The 15,320-nt window shown below is 56.9% G+C and overlaps 1 protein-coding gene across 3 annotated transcripts in view; it reads right to left on the bottom strand.

The window, feature by feature from the left end:
• Positions 1 to 12,302, bottom strand: part of PDXK (pyridoxal kinase) — a 41,201-nt gene extending 28,899 nt beyond the window's left edge. The window contains exon 1 of one of the 3 annotated variants that reach the window (XM_001145080.7): positions 12,008 to 12,302. In XM_001145080.7, the coding sequence (XP_001145080.3) occupies positions 12,008 to 12,094 (87 nt within the window). In that variant the 5' untranslated portion in view covers positions 12,095 to 12,302. The remainder of the gene's footprint in view (positions 1 to 12,007) is intronic. The other 2 variants (XM_003949189.6, XM_063803470.1) reach the window with 2 other exon arrangements.
• Between the last annotated feature and the right edge of the window lie 3,018 nt (positions 12,303 to 15,320).

Raw genomic sequence — 15,320 nt, 5'->3', positions numbered from 1 at the left:
TGAGTCATATGGCCAGGCACAGTGGCTCACACCTGTGATCGCAGCACTTTGGGAGCCTGAGGCTGGAGGATTGATCACTTAAGCCCAGGAGTTCAAGACCAGACTGAGCAACATAGCAAGATTCCATCTCTATTTAAAAAAAAAATTGAGTCATAAAACTTACAATTATGTAAATTATATTATTATTTTTTGAGACAGGGTCTCACTCTATCACCCAGGCTGGAGTGCAGTGGCACAATCATAGCTCACTACAGCCTTGAACTCCTGGGATCAAGGGATCCACCCTCTTCAGCCTCCTGAGTAGCTAGGACTACAGGTGCGTGCTGCCACACCTGGCTAATTTTTATATTTTTTTGTTGAGACAGAGTCTCACTATGTTGTCCAGGCTAGTCCTGAACTCCTAAGCTCAATCAATTCTCCTCCCTTAGCCTCCCAAAGTGCTGGGACTACAGGTATAAGCCACTGCACCCAGACTACATAAACTATATTAAAAGTAAACATAATATATATTGTAGCCTCACCACTTCCTAGTTTACTAGCATTTTACACTATCTGTTGTCTACTCAGCTATTTGTGTCTATTGTGTCTGGAGGGAAGAACGCTACATGACAGAGGCTGCTGCACAGCTCTTTCCTGCTCAGGTTGGTAGTTTACGTTCAGCTATAGTGGAAGTATTCACACCACGGAGCTTGGCAGTACATACTCTAAATCAGATATGAGGGCTGGGCACAGTGGCTCACGCCTGTAATCCCAGCACTTTGGGAGGCAGAGGTGGGAGGATCACCTGAGGTCAGGAGTTCGAGACCAGCCTGGACAACATGGCAAAACCCCGTCTCTACTAAAAATACAAAAATTAGCCGGGTGTAGTGGCTCGTGCCTGTAGTCCCAGCTACTCAGGAGGCTAAGGCAGGAGAATCACTTGAACCTGGGAGGCGGAGGTTGCAGTGAGCCAAGACTGCAACCAGCCTGGGTGACAGAGAGAGACTCTGCCTCAAAAAAATTCAAATCAAACCAAATCAATCAATCAATCAATCAATCAATCAGATATGAGCAAGACTCTCTGATGTCCATACCTGCTGTGACGGTCCACTGAGGCCTGTGGACTATCACCTCATCCCCCTTCTCGGGATGGTCTTATTAGGCCGCCGTGCTACCATTTTTTGTTTTTTGTTTTTTTTGTTTTGTTTTGGTTTTCTTTTTTTGAGACAGGATCTCACGCTGTTGCCCAGGCTGGAGTCCAGCGGCACAATCTCAGCTCGCTGCAACCTCTCCCTCCTGGGCTCAATTGATTCTCCTGCCTTAGCCTCCTGAATAGTTGGGACTACAGGCATGTGTGACCATCCCTGGCTAATTTTTTATGTTTTATTTTTTGTGGAGAAATATTGCCTATATTGCCCAGGCTGGTCTTGAACTCCTGGGCTCAAGCGATCCTCCCACCTCAGCCTCCCAAAGTGCTGCAATTACAAGGCGTGAGCCATCGTGCTCGGCCTGTGCTACTGTTCTGCTCCTAGCTCCCCTCAATGTGCATTCCCCACCCGCACCTCCAGATGTACCCCTCTAAACCCAGCCCTTGAGGGTCTGCTGCGCCCACAGGATGCAGCTCAGACTCCCGGAGCGTCCCACTCCCACAGCTGATGCCCCTGGCTGCTGGGTCGCCCACCACTCTGTGAACTCCTCACTGGGCTGCAGAACCCTGGGCACCTTCTGAACCCTGTAAAGCTCTGAAACCCCTGTGCCTGGCCAACTCCCCTCTCTCAACTCAGACCGTCCTTCTTTCAGCCTCCAAGACCCTGCTGCAACCGTGCCTACGCAGCCTCCGCGACAGCACGCGAAGAACGAGGGTTCTTCAGGATTGGGGCTCTCTGCCGGCCCTGGCCAAAGCCCCTGGCCTCTGGCAAACCCACTGCTGCCACAGGACAGCCTGGCTGTCTCCGCTGAAAAGTCTGAAGGACAAGCTCCTGCTCAGCCTCTACCGCAAGGTGTAACTCCATAAGCGGGACAAGTGCCGAGCACCCAGGGGAGCCAGGGTGGGAAGAGCCGCGGGGGCTGCAGCCAGGGGGCAGGATTGCGGGCGGGCGGGCGGGTGCCGGATGGGGGGGCTGGGCTTTGCCCCGCTCATCCGTGTGACGTATTGGGGCTCCCCCACCTGCAGGCGTGCGCCCCGTCTCCTGCCGAGAGAGAAAGCCAGTCAGATGGCTACACTCTGCCCTGGGGGGTCAAAATAATCCCAGCAGAGTCCAGGCCAGTGGGATGGCTTAGAAAGGGTTCCACCTTCCTCCCGGGAACTTCCTGCGGGGGCCACAGCGGAAGCGCTTTCAACCTCATTAGTCATGCGGCTGGACCGCAGGAGCAGCGGCGGCAGGACCAAGGCCAGAACCAAGGCCGAAGAGCTCTCCGACTCCCTTCTCCCTGCCGCCCGCAACACAAGCTCATCCCCTGCCCAGGCGCAGCCCGCAGTCCTCCTCCCTCGGCCGGTGGTGTGAGCAGCCCTCCTCCTGCCCACGTGCGGGAGTGGCTGCCTCGGGCTCCTCCCAGGGCCCACGTGCGCGCCTTATCGGCAGCATCCCACTCTGCTCACAGTGAGGCAGACAGCGAGACACCACGTGAGCGCGGCGGCTCAGCTGATCCTCCTCCTCCTCCGGGGAGGCAGGGTGACTCAGAACGGCAGGAGTGGGGGAAGCTCTGGAACATTCCAGCGCAGCTCCTCCACCCCAGCCTGACCACCCTAGTTCCAGGCGTTCCAGGGGAGAGCAGGGTGAGCGCTGCACAGAAGCCGAAGCCACCCACCCAGCAGAACCCTCCCTTTAGCTTATTTTGCAGAGAGACCTCTGACCACTTTAGGAAACCAGAATGAGGAAAGAGGACAGGAGAGATCATGTGACTGCTTCACCCTGATCAACCTGGGGCACAAGCACCCCATGTCCCTCCCACCGTCTGCCACTGGTCAGCCCTACGATCCACATCAACCATGTCCTTTGTCCTACAAACTCCCAGGGGGAACTTCTGGTGGAAATGGCCCCGAGCCCCCCAGAGCAGTCTCCCCTCATCCCTGACCCACCCCTGCCTCAGCCTTCACAGCTCCAGGGTCCATCGCCTGGGCCCCCAGCCCTGCTCAGAGCACACGGACACCCAGCTCCCTACTTCCAGGCTCACAGTGCCGCAGAGGGACCGTGCACTAGCTGGGCAGGGGCAGAGGGACCGTGCACTAGCTGGGCAGGGGCAGAGGGACCGTGCAGTAGCTGGGCAGGGGCTGCCAGGTGCTGGGCTCACTGCAAAGTGCTAAGGGAAGGCAGAGGTCATGGCTGGCTCAGAAGTGCCCAGATGGCCAGACAGCTGGGGGCTGAGTCCAGGGATTGCCAAAGCAGCATTCCTGACCCAATATGGGCTCCCTGGTGTGACCTCGGGCCCCGTCCACCCCCACAGCGTGCAGCAAAAATGCCACCTTATTCTAGCTCCAGAGTCTACTCCACAGGGCCTCACACCCGCTGCACCCTCCTCCTGGATGCTGTTCCTCCCTGTGCCCCGGCTGGCAGAGCTCCACCTAGTGCTGGCTCCCTCCCACCCCTTGGAACTCGCTCCCACACACAGCAACTGGCCCTTGGGGTCAGCCAAACCTGTGTGCACTGCACAGCTTCCTCGTTTAGCTGTCCTAGGGTGACCACATTCCCAGAGGCTTGGTGACTGTCACAGGTAAGGAGATGGGACAAGAGGCTAAGCAGGCTAGCCACCTGCTTCAGGAATGGGGAAAGCTGCCGGAGGAGTGGCCAAGGACAGGGACAGGGGCTGGCAGGCTTGTCTTGGCCACAGAACCCTTTAAAACAGAGGCCCCATGCAGAGCCGGGGAATAGACGGGCACAAGGCGGCTGCTCTGTGGGCAGGAAGGGAGGCGCTGCCGGCCCCTCCTCGGCTGATCGCACGGTTTTTTGCTCAGCCCATCTTTGACAACTCCTTTCTTCCTTTCTCCTTGAGAAGTTCCCTCTGTTCTTATTCCTCAGCGTCACTCACTCTGTGAACTGGGCACGCATGATTCCATTTCAAAAGCTCTGTGTGGGTGTGCACCCGCAGACACCAAGGCCAACAAGCCACAATGCCAATCAGCAGCCCCTGTGTCCCCGAAGCTGCCCGTTCTGCGGATCCGCCCCTCCCTTTCCAGAGAATGCCAGTCACACCAAGCCTCCTAGGAAGGAAGTCACTTACAGGAAAGACGGGGGGGCCGGCCAACACTGGGGCCTGCAGAGCAACACACTGCATACACACACATGCATGCCCATGACACACGCATACATGCCCAGACATGTGCATACACGCCATGCACACATGCCCCATACACACATGCATCCCACATGCACACATGCATGCCATGTACACACAAGCACACCCACATACACACACACACCATGTACACATGCACACCATGTACACACATGCACACCCACATACACACACCATGTACACAGGCACACCATGTACACACATGCACACCCACGTACACCATGTACACACGCACACCATGTACACACATGCACACCCACATACACACAGTGTACACAAACACACCACGTACACACATGCACACCCACATACACACACACACATGCACCGATGTGGGCTAGAGCCAGAGGCAAGAGGGAAAAATAGATCAGAAAATGGGACCAATAGGCTGGGCGCAGTGGCTCATGCCTGTAATCCCAACACTTTGGGAGGCTGAGGTGGGTGGATTGCCTGAGGTCAGGAGTTCAAGACCAGCCTGGCCAACATGGTGAAACCCCGTCTCTACCAAAATACAAAAATTGGCCGGGCGCGGTGGCTCAGCCAGTAATCCCAGCACTTTGGGAGGCCGAGGCGGGCAGATCCCGAGGTCAGGATATCGAGACCATCCTGGCTAACATGGTGAAACCCCGTCTCTACTAAAAATACAAAAAAATTTGCCTGGTGTGGTGGCGGGCGCCTGTAGTCCCAGCTACTTGGGAGGCTGAGGCAGGAGAATGGCGTGAACCTGGGAGGAGGAGGAGGCTGCAGTGAGCCGAGATCACGCCACTGCACTCCAGCCTGGGTGACAGAGTGAGACTCCGTCTCAAAAAAAAAAAAAAAAAAGAAAAAGAAAAAAAGGAAAATGGGACCAATAAGTTCTTGTTTTTCTCCATGACAGCCAAACAAGAATAACAGAAACCTCAGTCCCAAACTAAGGGAGTCAGAAAAGCAAAAAACTAGCCAATTTTGTTCCTTCTTGGAGAAAGATGAAAGAAAAAGAAGAAATACCAGAAACAACACCTGTTTCCTGGATTGGGACACATTCTGGCTCAGACCCAGGGACTGGCAGAGGCCAGAGAGAGAGAGAGAGAGAGAGAGAGAATCCCAGCTAGACGGGAGGAAAGCCAGCTGCCCAGCGTGGCCTGGAGAGCACGTGGGAACGTTCCGAGGACACTCAGAAGCGTCTCCAACATGCAGCATCAGCATCACCTCTAAGGAAGTTAGTGCGGGCCACCGGAGGAAGGAAGGAGGCACACTTTTCAGCACTGGCTCTTTTTCCTTTCCTTTTCTTTTTTTTTTTTGTTTTGAGCCTGAGTCTTGCTCTGTTGCGGGGGCTGGAGTGCAGTGGTGCAATCTTGGCTCACTGCAACCTCCACTTCCTGGGTTTAAGCAGTCTCCTTCCTCACCCTCCTGAGTAGCTGGGATTACAGTAGTGTGCCACCACGCCCGGCTAATTTTTTGTATTTTTAGTAGAGATGGAGCTTCACCATGTTGGCCAGGCTGGTCTCGAACTCCTGACCTCAGGTGATCCACCCACCTCAGCCTCCCAAAGTGCTGGGATTATAGGCGTGAGCCACCGTGCCTGGCCCAGCGCTGGCTTTTTTGTACTGTTTGCAAATGCATGTCACCTTGAAAAATGTTAAGACAAAAATGATGTCTTTTAAAAGGCAGGGTGGTATTCTTCCAGGATCTTACAGTGCAGTTCTGAAGACAAAGAAGACTCTTTCCATCCTAGGAATTCTAAGAAAAAATGTAAAGATTTTTCAAAACACCAGGTGTTTTGTTTTGTTTTGAGACGAGAGTCTTGCTCTGTCCCCCATGCTGGAGTGCAGTGGCGCGATCTCGGCTCACTGCAAGCTCCGCCTCCTGGGTTCACACCATTCTCCTGCCTCAGCCTCCCAAGCAGCTGAGACTACAGTCGCCCACCACCACGCCTGGCTAATTTTTTGTAATTTTAGTAGAGACGGGGTTTTACCGTGTTAGCCAGACTGGTCTCGATCTCCTGATCTTGTGATGTGCCTGCCTCAGCCTCCCAAAGTGCTGGGATTACAGGCATGAGCCACTGCACCCAGCCAACACCAGGTGTTTTAACCATTTCCCCAAGAGAACCCTCCAGTGATGCCACATCTCTGAAGAAGAGGCCACTTTGCAGAGCAGGGGATTTTTTTTTTTTTTTTTAAACAGGGTCTACCTAGTGCATCGGTATTCTCTGTCAACTTTCTGGTTAAAAATACATTGTATTTCCATACATGTTTATTTTTTACTTTTTTTTTTTTTTTGAGACAGGGTCTCACTCTGTCACCCAGGCTGGAGTGCAGTGGCACCATCACAGGTCACTGCATCCTCCACCTCCTGGGATCAGGTGATCCTCCCACTTCAGCTTCCCAGGTAGGTGGGACTACAGATGTGAGTCACATAGCCAGCTTTTTTTTTTTTTCTTGTAGAGCTGGAGTCTTGCTATGTTGCCCACGGTGGTCTCAAACTCCCAGGCTCAAGTGATCCACCCACCTCGGCCTCCTAAAGTGCTGGGATTATAGGTGTGAGCCACCGCACCTGGGCTCGGGGATGCTTAAATATTTGAGGATGGAAATCAGCTCCTGACTTGAGGGCCCTCAAGCAACCCCCTGGGGACCCCGTCACGCATCTCTGGGAGCCCGGGGTTACTCGCTGCTCGCGTCCACATGCTGCTCAAGTGCTGAGGTCCCAAAGCTCTGCAGCTTCTGCTCCTGTCCGGAGAAGCGGGGCCCAGTAAGCAGGTGGGACCCTCGGCCTCTGCCACAGCTACTTTTGCCAACGTCACAGCAGGTAGGAGTCAGGTGCTGACATCCAGGGTTCCAGGGCGGGGAGCCCCCTGCCTCTTCCTGTGGGGCGCTTGAGCCACAGTCCACCTGCCTAACGGGCATGGCATTGAGGCCCCTGGACAGAGAAATACAACCTCCGCCAAGCCCCCTCAGCTGTCTCAGGTCTGCTCCGCACCGACGGACCAGGAGAATGAAAGAATGCGGCTGCCTGCAGGCCCCAAATGGAGCCAGCCACCTCACAGGGTCTTCTGGTGGGGGCTGCAGGAGTCCCATGGTCTTGCCTTCTGGTCTCTGCAATGTGGTATTTAAATGGGTCTCGAGCTAAGGCCCCAAGTGAGATTCTCAAAGCCATGGAATCCAATCATGGAATGTCTGATGTCCACGACCTCCTCCCTAGGAGCGGCCCTCTGAAAGCGCACCTGCACTGTGGTCCTGCAGCACGGAGGTCACATGTGTCCCAGGCGGCAGTGCCTGGCACCCAGCCTCGGCGGCTCCAGAGGCTGACGGATGAAGGACACGGATGTCACCCAGCCAGCGGGAGTCACCCAGCCAGCGGGAGTCTACTACCTGTCCATCTGGACGGGATGCACAGTGACAGGACAGGCTTGCCTCTCCCCACAGGGCAGCTACTGGCCTCAGACGTGCTTGGGACGATCTCTGCACAGCCCAGTTTGGAGCCTCACAGCTGTGCTGCTCCCCTCACTTCCAAAAAGGACGGCTTGATGTCATCAACTTCTGGGCCTTTAATTCACCCCTTGGTTTATGCCACTTTCAAATTTCTCTGAAGGCTCCTTCCAGGTTGAATGCTGGACCCTCGAAGGATATGTTTAACTGAAACCTGTGAAGGGGACTCTATTTGGAAAAAGGATCTTTGGGCCGGGCACGGTGGCTCACGCCTCTAATCCCAGCACTTTGGGAGGCCGAGGCAGGCAGATCACCTGAGGTCAGGAGCTCAAGACCAGCCTGGCCAACATAGTGAAACCCCATCTCTACTAAACAGAAATACAGAAAAATTAGTCAGGTGTGGTGGTGCACACTTGTAATCCCAGCTACTCAGGAGGCTGAGGCAGGAGAATTGCTTGTACCTGGAAGGGGGAGGTTGCAGTGAGCCTAGATCGCTCCACTGTAAATCAGCCTGAGCGACAGAGTGAGACCCTCGTCTCAAAAAAAAAAAAGAAAGAAAAATAAAAAGAAGGCCAGGCGTGGTGGCCTCATGCCTGTAATCCCAGTACTTTGGGAGGCTGAGGTGGGCGGATCACGAGGTCAGGAGATTGAGACCATCCTGGCTAACACGGTGAAACCCCGTCTCTACTAAAAATACAAAAAAATTAGCCGGGTGTGGTGACAGGTGCCTGTAGTCCCAGCTACTCAGGAGGCTAAGGCAGGAGAATGGCATGAACCCGGGAGGCAGAGCTTGCAGTGAGCCGAGATCACGCCACTGCACTTCTGCCTGGGCAACACAGCAAGACTCTGTCTCATAAAAACAGAAAGAAAGAAAAAGTATCTTTGCAGGTGTAAGATTCCAAGATGAGATCATGCCAGATTATCCAGGTGGGCCTGAATCCCATGTCAAGTGGACTTTTAAGAGAGTACACTGGGCGGAGGCCACGTGAGGACAGAGACAGAGACTGGAGTGATTCGGCCGTGAGCCCCAGAAGCCTGGGGCCACCGAGAGCTGGAAGAGGCCGGGAAGGACCCTTGTATGGAGGGAGCATGGCCCTGCCCACACCCTGGTCTCAGACTTCTGGCCCCCAGACTATGAGAGGTGAATTTCTGCTACAATGAGCCACCTGGTTTGTGGTACTTTGTTTTGGCAGTCCGGGCAAACTCCTACATGACCCTAAGGCTGCATATGGTATTTTCAATCCAGCAAACTCATACATAACCCTACAGCTGTGTACCTTAGGGTTACGGAAGCAATAGAGCAAAAGGGGTTGGGAGGCTGCCCTGAGGGCCCCAGGATCTCCCCCATGCAGTGAGGCCTACAGAAACACGTGAGCTGCTGAACTGATAGCCGGGAAGGCTTTCCACACATACACACCTGGGGCTCCAAAGAGCCAAACCTCCCAGCCCTGGAAGAACCTGAGGTTTCCTACACCCAAGAGGAAACAGTCCTAGCAATGTGGAAGGGCAGATGGCCGCAGCCACTCGTTCCCTCCACTCCTTCCTGTCTAGAATCCAAGCCAGAGCAGCGGGGAAGTGCCCCACCCCAGGGTGCATCCCATGGCCTGTCTTGGGCAGGTCTGTGCTTGACTTGGGCAGCCCCCCAGCTCCTCTCCTCCATGCACCCCCAAACCTCAAGCCTGCCCTTGCCCTCTGCGTTCTATCTGCAAACCCCAATCATGCTGCCTGACACACTGCACCTCCTGCCAGTACTGGTCATGCCAACATGTTCCCTCCTTTAGTTCCCCACCACTAATATGTACCTTAGGCTTAGGCCCAGAAACAAAATCCAAACACAGGCTCAAGGTTTTGCTCTGCCCAGGGAGGGTGGCTGCCTCTGAGAGGACCTGGCAGAAAACAGCTGGGGAGAACAGCTCTGAAGCCCAGACGTGCAGATGGTCCAGTCGCAACAAATCTGTGCTACACTCACAAGGAATCAGTGGGAGCTCCCTGGCAATAGGTGTACCCTGAGCCTGGCATGAAGGGCACAAGGAGCCCTGGTGCTATCTTGCAAACAGGTATTGTGCCTAGTTTGCAGGTGAGACTCCGGAAGGCTCAGAAACCAGGGCCAGGTCCCTCAGCTGGAATTCCAAGATGTGGAGACACCTGCTTTGAGGTGGGACCCCCAGACACCTGGGTCAGTCCCCATAAGGCGCCTCTCCAGCCGCCCTGCTACATGCCACACCCCTGAGGCATTCTCCAGTCTCATTCCAAGTAGCCTTGAGGCAAATCTCTGGGGCCCAGCCAGAGGCTATGTTCTGCCAGTTTCTAAGTTTTCTTTCCTCACATTCAGCTATGTGAACAAGGCTTTGGAGTCCTAAGCCACATGGTGATGATCAAAATCAAGAACAAACTCTTGCAAGAGCAGCTCTACACTTTGGGGACACGTCCCCTTGGAACTGCAGCTAGAAGCGGCAAACACTGGCCCCAAGGCCACTTCCAGGCTCTGTCCCCCAGTCCCTCCTGTGCCCACTAAGGCTGGTCCAGGCTCGCTGGGTCTCCAGCCATCTCAGCCCCTCGGTCATCACATTGCTTCTCCTTGTCCAGCCGGGCTTGGACATTGGGGTATGGGAGCAAAATGCCTGCATGGAACCCTGTGGAGCCCACAGGTAAGGATGCCGTGCACTGGGGAGACCCCAGGTAGGAACAGCAGCACCATCCTTTCGAGGCTCCACCTGAGGTAAGCAATCAGAGGACACCCCTCCCTTGAGTCACTGGGAGTTCGAGAACAAAGGACATTGCTGGGGGATCCCGAGTGATCCAAAGAAGGAAACAGTTTGCCCAATGAAGTAGGAGGTGGATGGGAGGAGGGACGGGACAGACACAGCAGGACCTGCACACTTCTGCCAAGAGAGTGGACGCTGTCCTCAGAGCCCCCTGGTTCCACACTGCCTGGCTGCCCCTGCTTCAGGCACCCTGCACCTTTCTTCCCAAGCTCAATCCTACCTCTGACTCTGCCCAAGCAATCCGCCAGCCTGTGGTGACCTCCCCCAACCCCCTCAAGCTAGGAGTGGTCCAGAGCAGTGCTTAAGAGCCGGGGCCACAGAACCGGTGCACCCTGACTGTCCCAGGCAGGGTCTGCCTGCAGCTGGATGGAACAGGGTCTCAAGTGAGACCACCTGTGAAGCACCGCATCCTTCCCAACAGGACCTCCACTTACTTCGGACTCGAACCCCCTGCCTTTCCACGCTCAACTCTGCTCAGCTTGGTCCTCCTGGGGGCACGCCTAGGTCAGCCCTCAAATTCCACTGAAGCTCTGCTCCCCTCTTCCTGTCCTCCTCCCAGGCCAGCCCGCACCGCAGGCCCCGCCGTGCCCAGGTGGCCCTTCTTTACATCCCGTGGGGCCCAGCACAGGGACCAGGCATACCTGCTCCCGTCCCCAGTGACCAGGCCGCAGGTGGGCAGCACAGGAGAGCACGACCCGGCAGGGCACCCCCAGCCCTCCTGCTGACTCGACAAGGCCAGGAAGTGCCCGTCGTCCTGGTTCTGCCTCGGCCCTGCGTGACACCCACGCCACTGCACCAGGCCTTTCCTACCCCTCCACGGGCCACTTAGCTGCAACCAGGAGGCCGTGGGCTAACGCGTTTTAAAAGGTGGCTCCCTAAAGCCAATCCGCACAGTCCCGAACTGCTCTCTGGGGCTTCTCCTCGTCAGAGCAAACACCTGCAGGGATGCCGCTCTGCTAGAGGGTGCAGAGCAGCCCCTGCCCCACCCTCTTCCCTTCGGCCACCTCCTGGCGTGGTCAGGCCGAGGGGAATCCACCCTCGTGGGCACCGTGACCTCACTCGGCGTCTTCTTCCTGACTTCCCCACCCACAGGGGCCCAGGAGGTGAGCGCGCGAGCGTCTCGAGCTCCACGGCCGCTTCTGCGTTCCAGCGGGGCAAGGTCCCGGCTCGCGTGACTGCTCCGGGACTCCTCGGGGCTCTGCGACATTTCCTCGCCTCCGGGAGCCGCACCGCCCGCCCGCCCCCGCGGCAGTTGGCCCGGTCGGCGGGAAGGGGCGAGGACGAGCGGCTGCGTCATAGCTGGTGCACAGGGCTCCCTCCTACCCGCGCACCCCGACGCCGGACCCGTCCCAACCGCAGGGGCCCGCAGAGCGCTCAGCCCTCCGCTTCCGCCCCCGCAAGCCAAGCAGAGCGGGAGGCTCATCCCGCGCCTGCCTCCAGGGCGCCCGCGCCAGGCTCTGCCCGCAGCTCCCGAGCCTCCCTCGGGGAACTGAGGCTCGTCTCGGGCAGCCCCGCCAAGGTCACGGGCTCGGGTTACGTAAGCCCGGGCTGCGGGCGGATGCGTACCTGCAGCGGGAACGTGGCCGCCCGGTTGCCCACGTAGCCGCGGATGACGTGGCTCTGTATGGAGAGCACCCGGCACTCCTCCTCCATGCCGGGCCTGGCCGCGGCGGCGCGGGGCCGAGGCGGGGGCACGGTCTCCGCCGCTCGCTCGGGCTCCGGCTCGGCTCGGGCTCGGGCTCCGGCCCCGGCTCCCCTCGGCTGCGACTCCGGTTCTGGCGCGCGGCGGCCCCGATCAGCGCAGACGCCTCCTTCTGACCTCAGCGGGCGGCTCCGAACCCGCGAGTTCCGCGCGGCGCCGGGGGCTGGCCGGGGGCGGACCGGGGCGGGGACAGCCATGCAGGCCCCGCCCCCGGGCTGGGAGGAAGCGAAACCGGACCCTGGCCGCGCCGCCGCGCCAGGTGGCCCCCGCCACTCTGCCCCCCGAAACGCTGGGTTTGCACTTTCATTCAGCCTGGAGAGGGCTCTGCAGCGCCGCTCATTCGTTCGTTCGTTCATTCATTCATTCAACCAGCGTGCTCCGCCTCAGCCCTGCGCCCTGCGCCCCGCGCCCCGCCGCACGCAGGGGAGACTCGGGGGCCCGGGCTCCACGCCCCTGACCTCCGGGCGCGACACTCTCGCAACGCGGATGGCCACGAGAGTGCGCGCGGGCGTGGGAATAGTGCGGAGGTGCAAAAGTGACCCCAGATCCCGGATCCCCAAGGAAACCGCGCTCTCAACTGCCTGCAGGGCCCGGAGCCCGCATCCGATCCGCGTCTCTTCCCAGGGGCCGCGCGGGAGCTGACAGACACGGGGCCGGTGGGACCCAGTCAACTCCGCACCGGCCTGGGGCGGCGGGCTTCTCTGGGGGCGCCCCAGACCCTTGCGGGCCCTGAGTACCCACTCTGGTGGCGCGGCCTGCAGAGGCCCCCAGCCGATGGCCACATGCCCGGCCGTCCATCCACAGGTGCCCGGGTCTGGGCCGCGTGTCCGATCCCACCCCAACCAGGTCTTCCTGTGGAGGGCCTGCCTTCGAGGACGAACCTGACCCCCTAGGGGACCCCACAGCCTTCACTTCCCACCCCTACGCTCTCCACAGCTGACGCACTCCCTGCGGCTTCCCTGCACCACCCCGGGGAACGGAGGCCTTTGGGTTCCAGACTTGCAGACATGGTGATTTGGGGCCCTGGGGTCAGTATCACCAGACTAAAGTCTTGGTGACCTAACACAGCGCACCTAGGGCTCTGTAGCTTGGTGAGACCCAATGCCCGACCAGGCGGGTGCTGAGGACTGAGGGAGGAAGACATTACTTAGAGATCTAGGTTTTTAAAAGAAAGTACTTCATAATTAGTCATAATTGTCCATTAATAATAGTTAACATTGGCCGGGCGCGGTGGCTCACGCCTATAATCCCAGCACTTTGGGAGGCTGAGGTGAGCGGATCAAGAGGTCAGGAGTTCAAGACCAGTCTGGCCAACATAGTGAAACCCCATCTCTACTAAAAATACAAAAATTTAGCTGGGTGTGGTGGTGTGCGCCTGTAATCCCAGCTACTTGGGAGGCTGAGGCAGGAGAATTGCATGAACCCAGGAGGCGGAGGTTGCAGTGAGCCAAGATCACGCCATTGCCCTCCAGCCCGGGTGACAGTGAGAGACTCCGTCTCAAAAAAACAATAAAATAAAATAAAGAGAATTAATTGTAACACACCCCTAGATGCTACCCCGAGGCTGGAGTCCAAAAGCGCTTGTCCTGGCCCTCACACCCACTCGCCTGCGTGCTTCCCCTCCCACAAGGAGTTAGAGCGTGGTGCCAGGTAAGCAAGCCACACGCCTATCACAAGTCCAGCAAAAGGCTCCAGGGAACTCTCCCGTCTCATCACCTTAAAGGCTGTAACCCTTTGTAAGATATAAATTCTCCTGTCCTTTCCCAAACTTATAGATTGTGAAGTTAACAAACTAAGGAGAAGTCAGAGGTTACAGAGTTGGTGACAAGCAGTGCTGGGTGAGAGCCCCAGGAACCTACAAAGGCAGCACCAACAACTGCCCTTACTACCCTTTGCTCATCCTACTCTGTGAGTCTCTCGCCCTTGGCTCTTAGGAGCGCCTGATGAATCTCTCTCTCTGCAGTGGATTTCATCCTTCCACACTTTGATCCATCATCCATGGTCCCTTCCCCATCCCCAGCCCCCACCCCCCCCATCCTATCACACCTTTGGTCCCAAGCACTAAGAGGAAAGAGCAGGGGAGGCATGGAAGAGAGCTGACCAGCCTCCAGGCCCGTGGGCTCCAGGACCCTCCTTCTCGACAGAGGGCTCTGATCAAAACTCTAAAAATGTCATTGTGGTGAGTACATTTTTGCCTGTGGTTTCTTGGGCTTTTCAAAGATCTGGTTGCCCGTTCCCAGCTGTTGTGCAGATGGCCAGTGCCTGTGGTTCTCACACTGGTCATTTTAGAGTCACCCAGGGAACTGGATACACACACCTAGGCCCAGCCCTGTCCTACCTCACTGAGCCTGGCGCTGAGCTCCTTTTTAGCTCTGCAGGTGCTTCTGAGACCACCCAAGGGTGAAAGGCACTGTGTGGGTAGATGAGCTAATTTGGTGTTTTTATGAGCACGTGTCAGTTGCCACTAATTATCAGTCCAAGAGCAAAGCTTTTTCCTTGATGACTCAGATAGTAAAGACCTTCTAGACACTACGAGTCTACTGAAAAGATGCCCAGTCCAGGAGACGAATGGGATGCCTCGCTTCGATTGGGTGGGCTGCCACCCCAGCCTGTACCCCTAGGTCAGCCTTTCCAGGGAGAGAGCCCTGGAGGGGTGGCCCTCAGCTGGGTGGTGGCCAGGGAGGCTCCCCTAGGGAACAGGTGGTTGGAGAGACCCAGAGCTGGGTTCCACCTGGGGAGGCAAGTGGATGGGGTCCTGGAGATGGTGTCCAGAAAGTCATTCACTGAGAAAGAAAAGAGAGGACCTGAGAGAACTGACACCAAGCTGGTCTTCCACCAGAGCATTCGAGGCACGACCAGCTGAGTTATGGTGGCAACACAGTGTGCCCTCAAAGGACAGTGAACCTTGGAAAATGTCAACAAAAAGAGTCAAAATCTGTAAAATATTGAAAGAAATTTATTCTAAGCCAATTTTCAGTGACCATGGCCCATGACACTGAAATGGGAGAGTTCCCTGACCCCTCTTGCAGGATGTGCAACAAGGGTGTGACTTGTTTGTTGAGATGCCATGCATGTTCAAACCCCTTACAGGAGGGGGAGCACAGAGACGGGCAGGTGCAGGAGCAGGGATGAGTGCCCCTGGGCTCCAGCCCCACAGCAGCATCCAGGGGTGGGTGT

The sequence above is a fragment of the Pan troglodytes genome, chromosome 22, assembly GCF_028858775.2.
Source record: "Pan troglodytes isolate AG18354 chromosome 22, NHGRI_mPanTro3-v2.0_pri, whole genome shotgun sequence".
Taxonomy (NCBI): domain Eukaryota; kingdom Metazoa; phylum Chordata; class Mammalia; order Primates; family Hominidae; genus Pan; species Pan troglodytes.
Note: the sequence above shows the minus strand (reverse complement) of the source record. Positions and strands in the feature narration are given on the sequence as shown.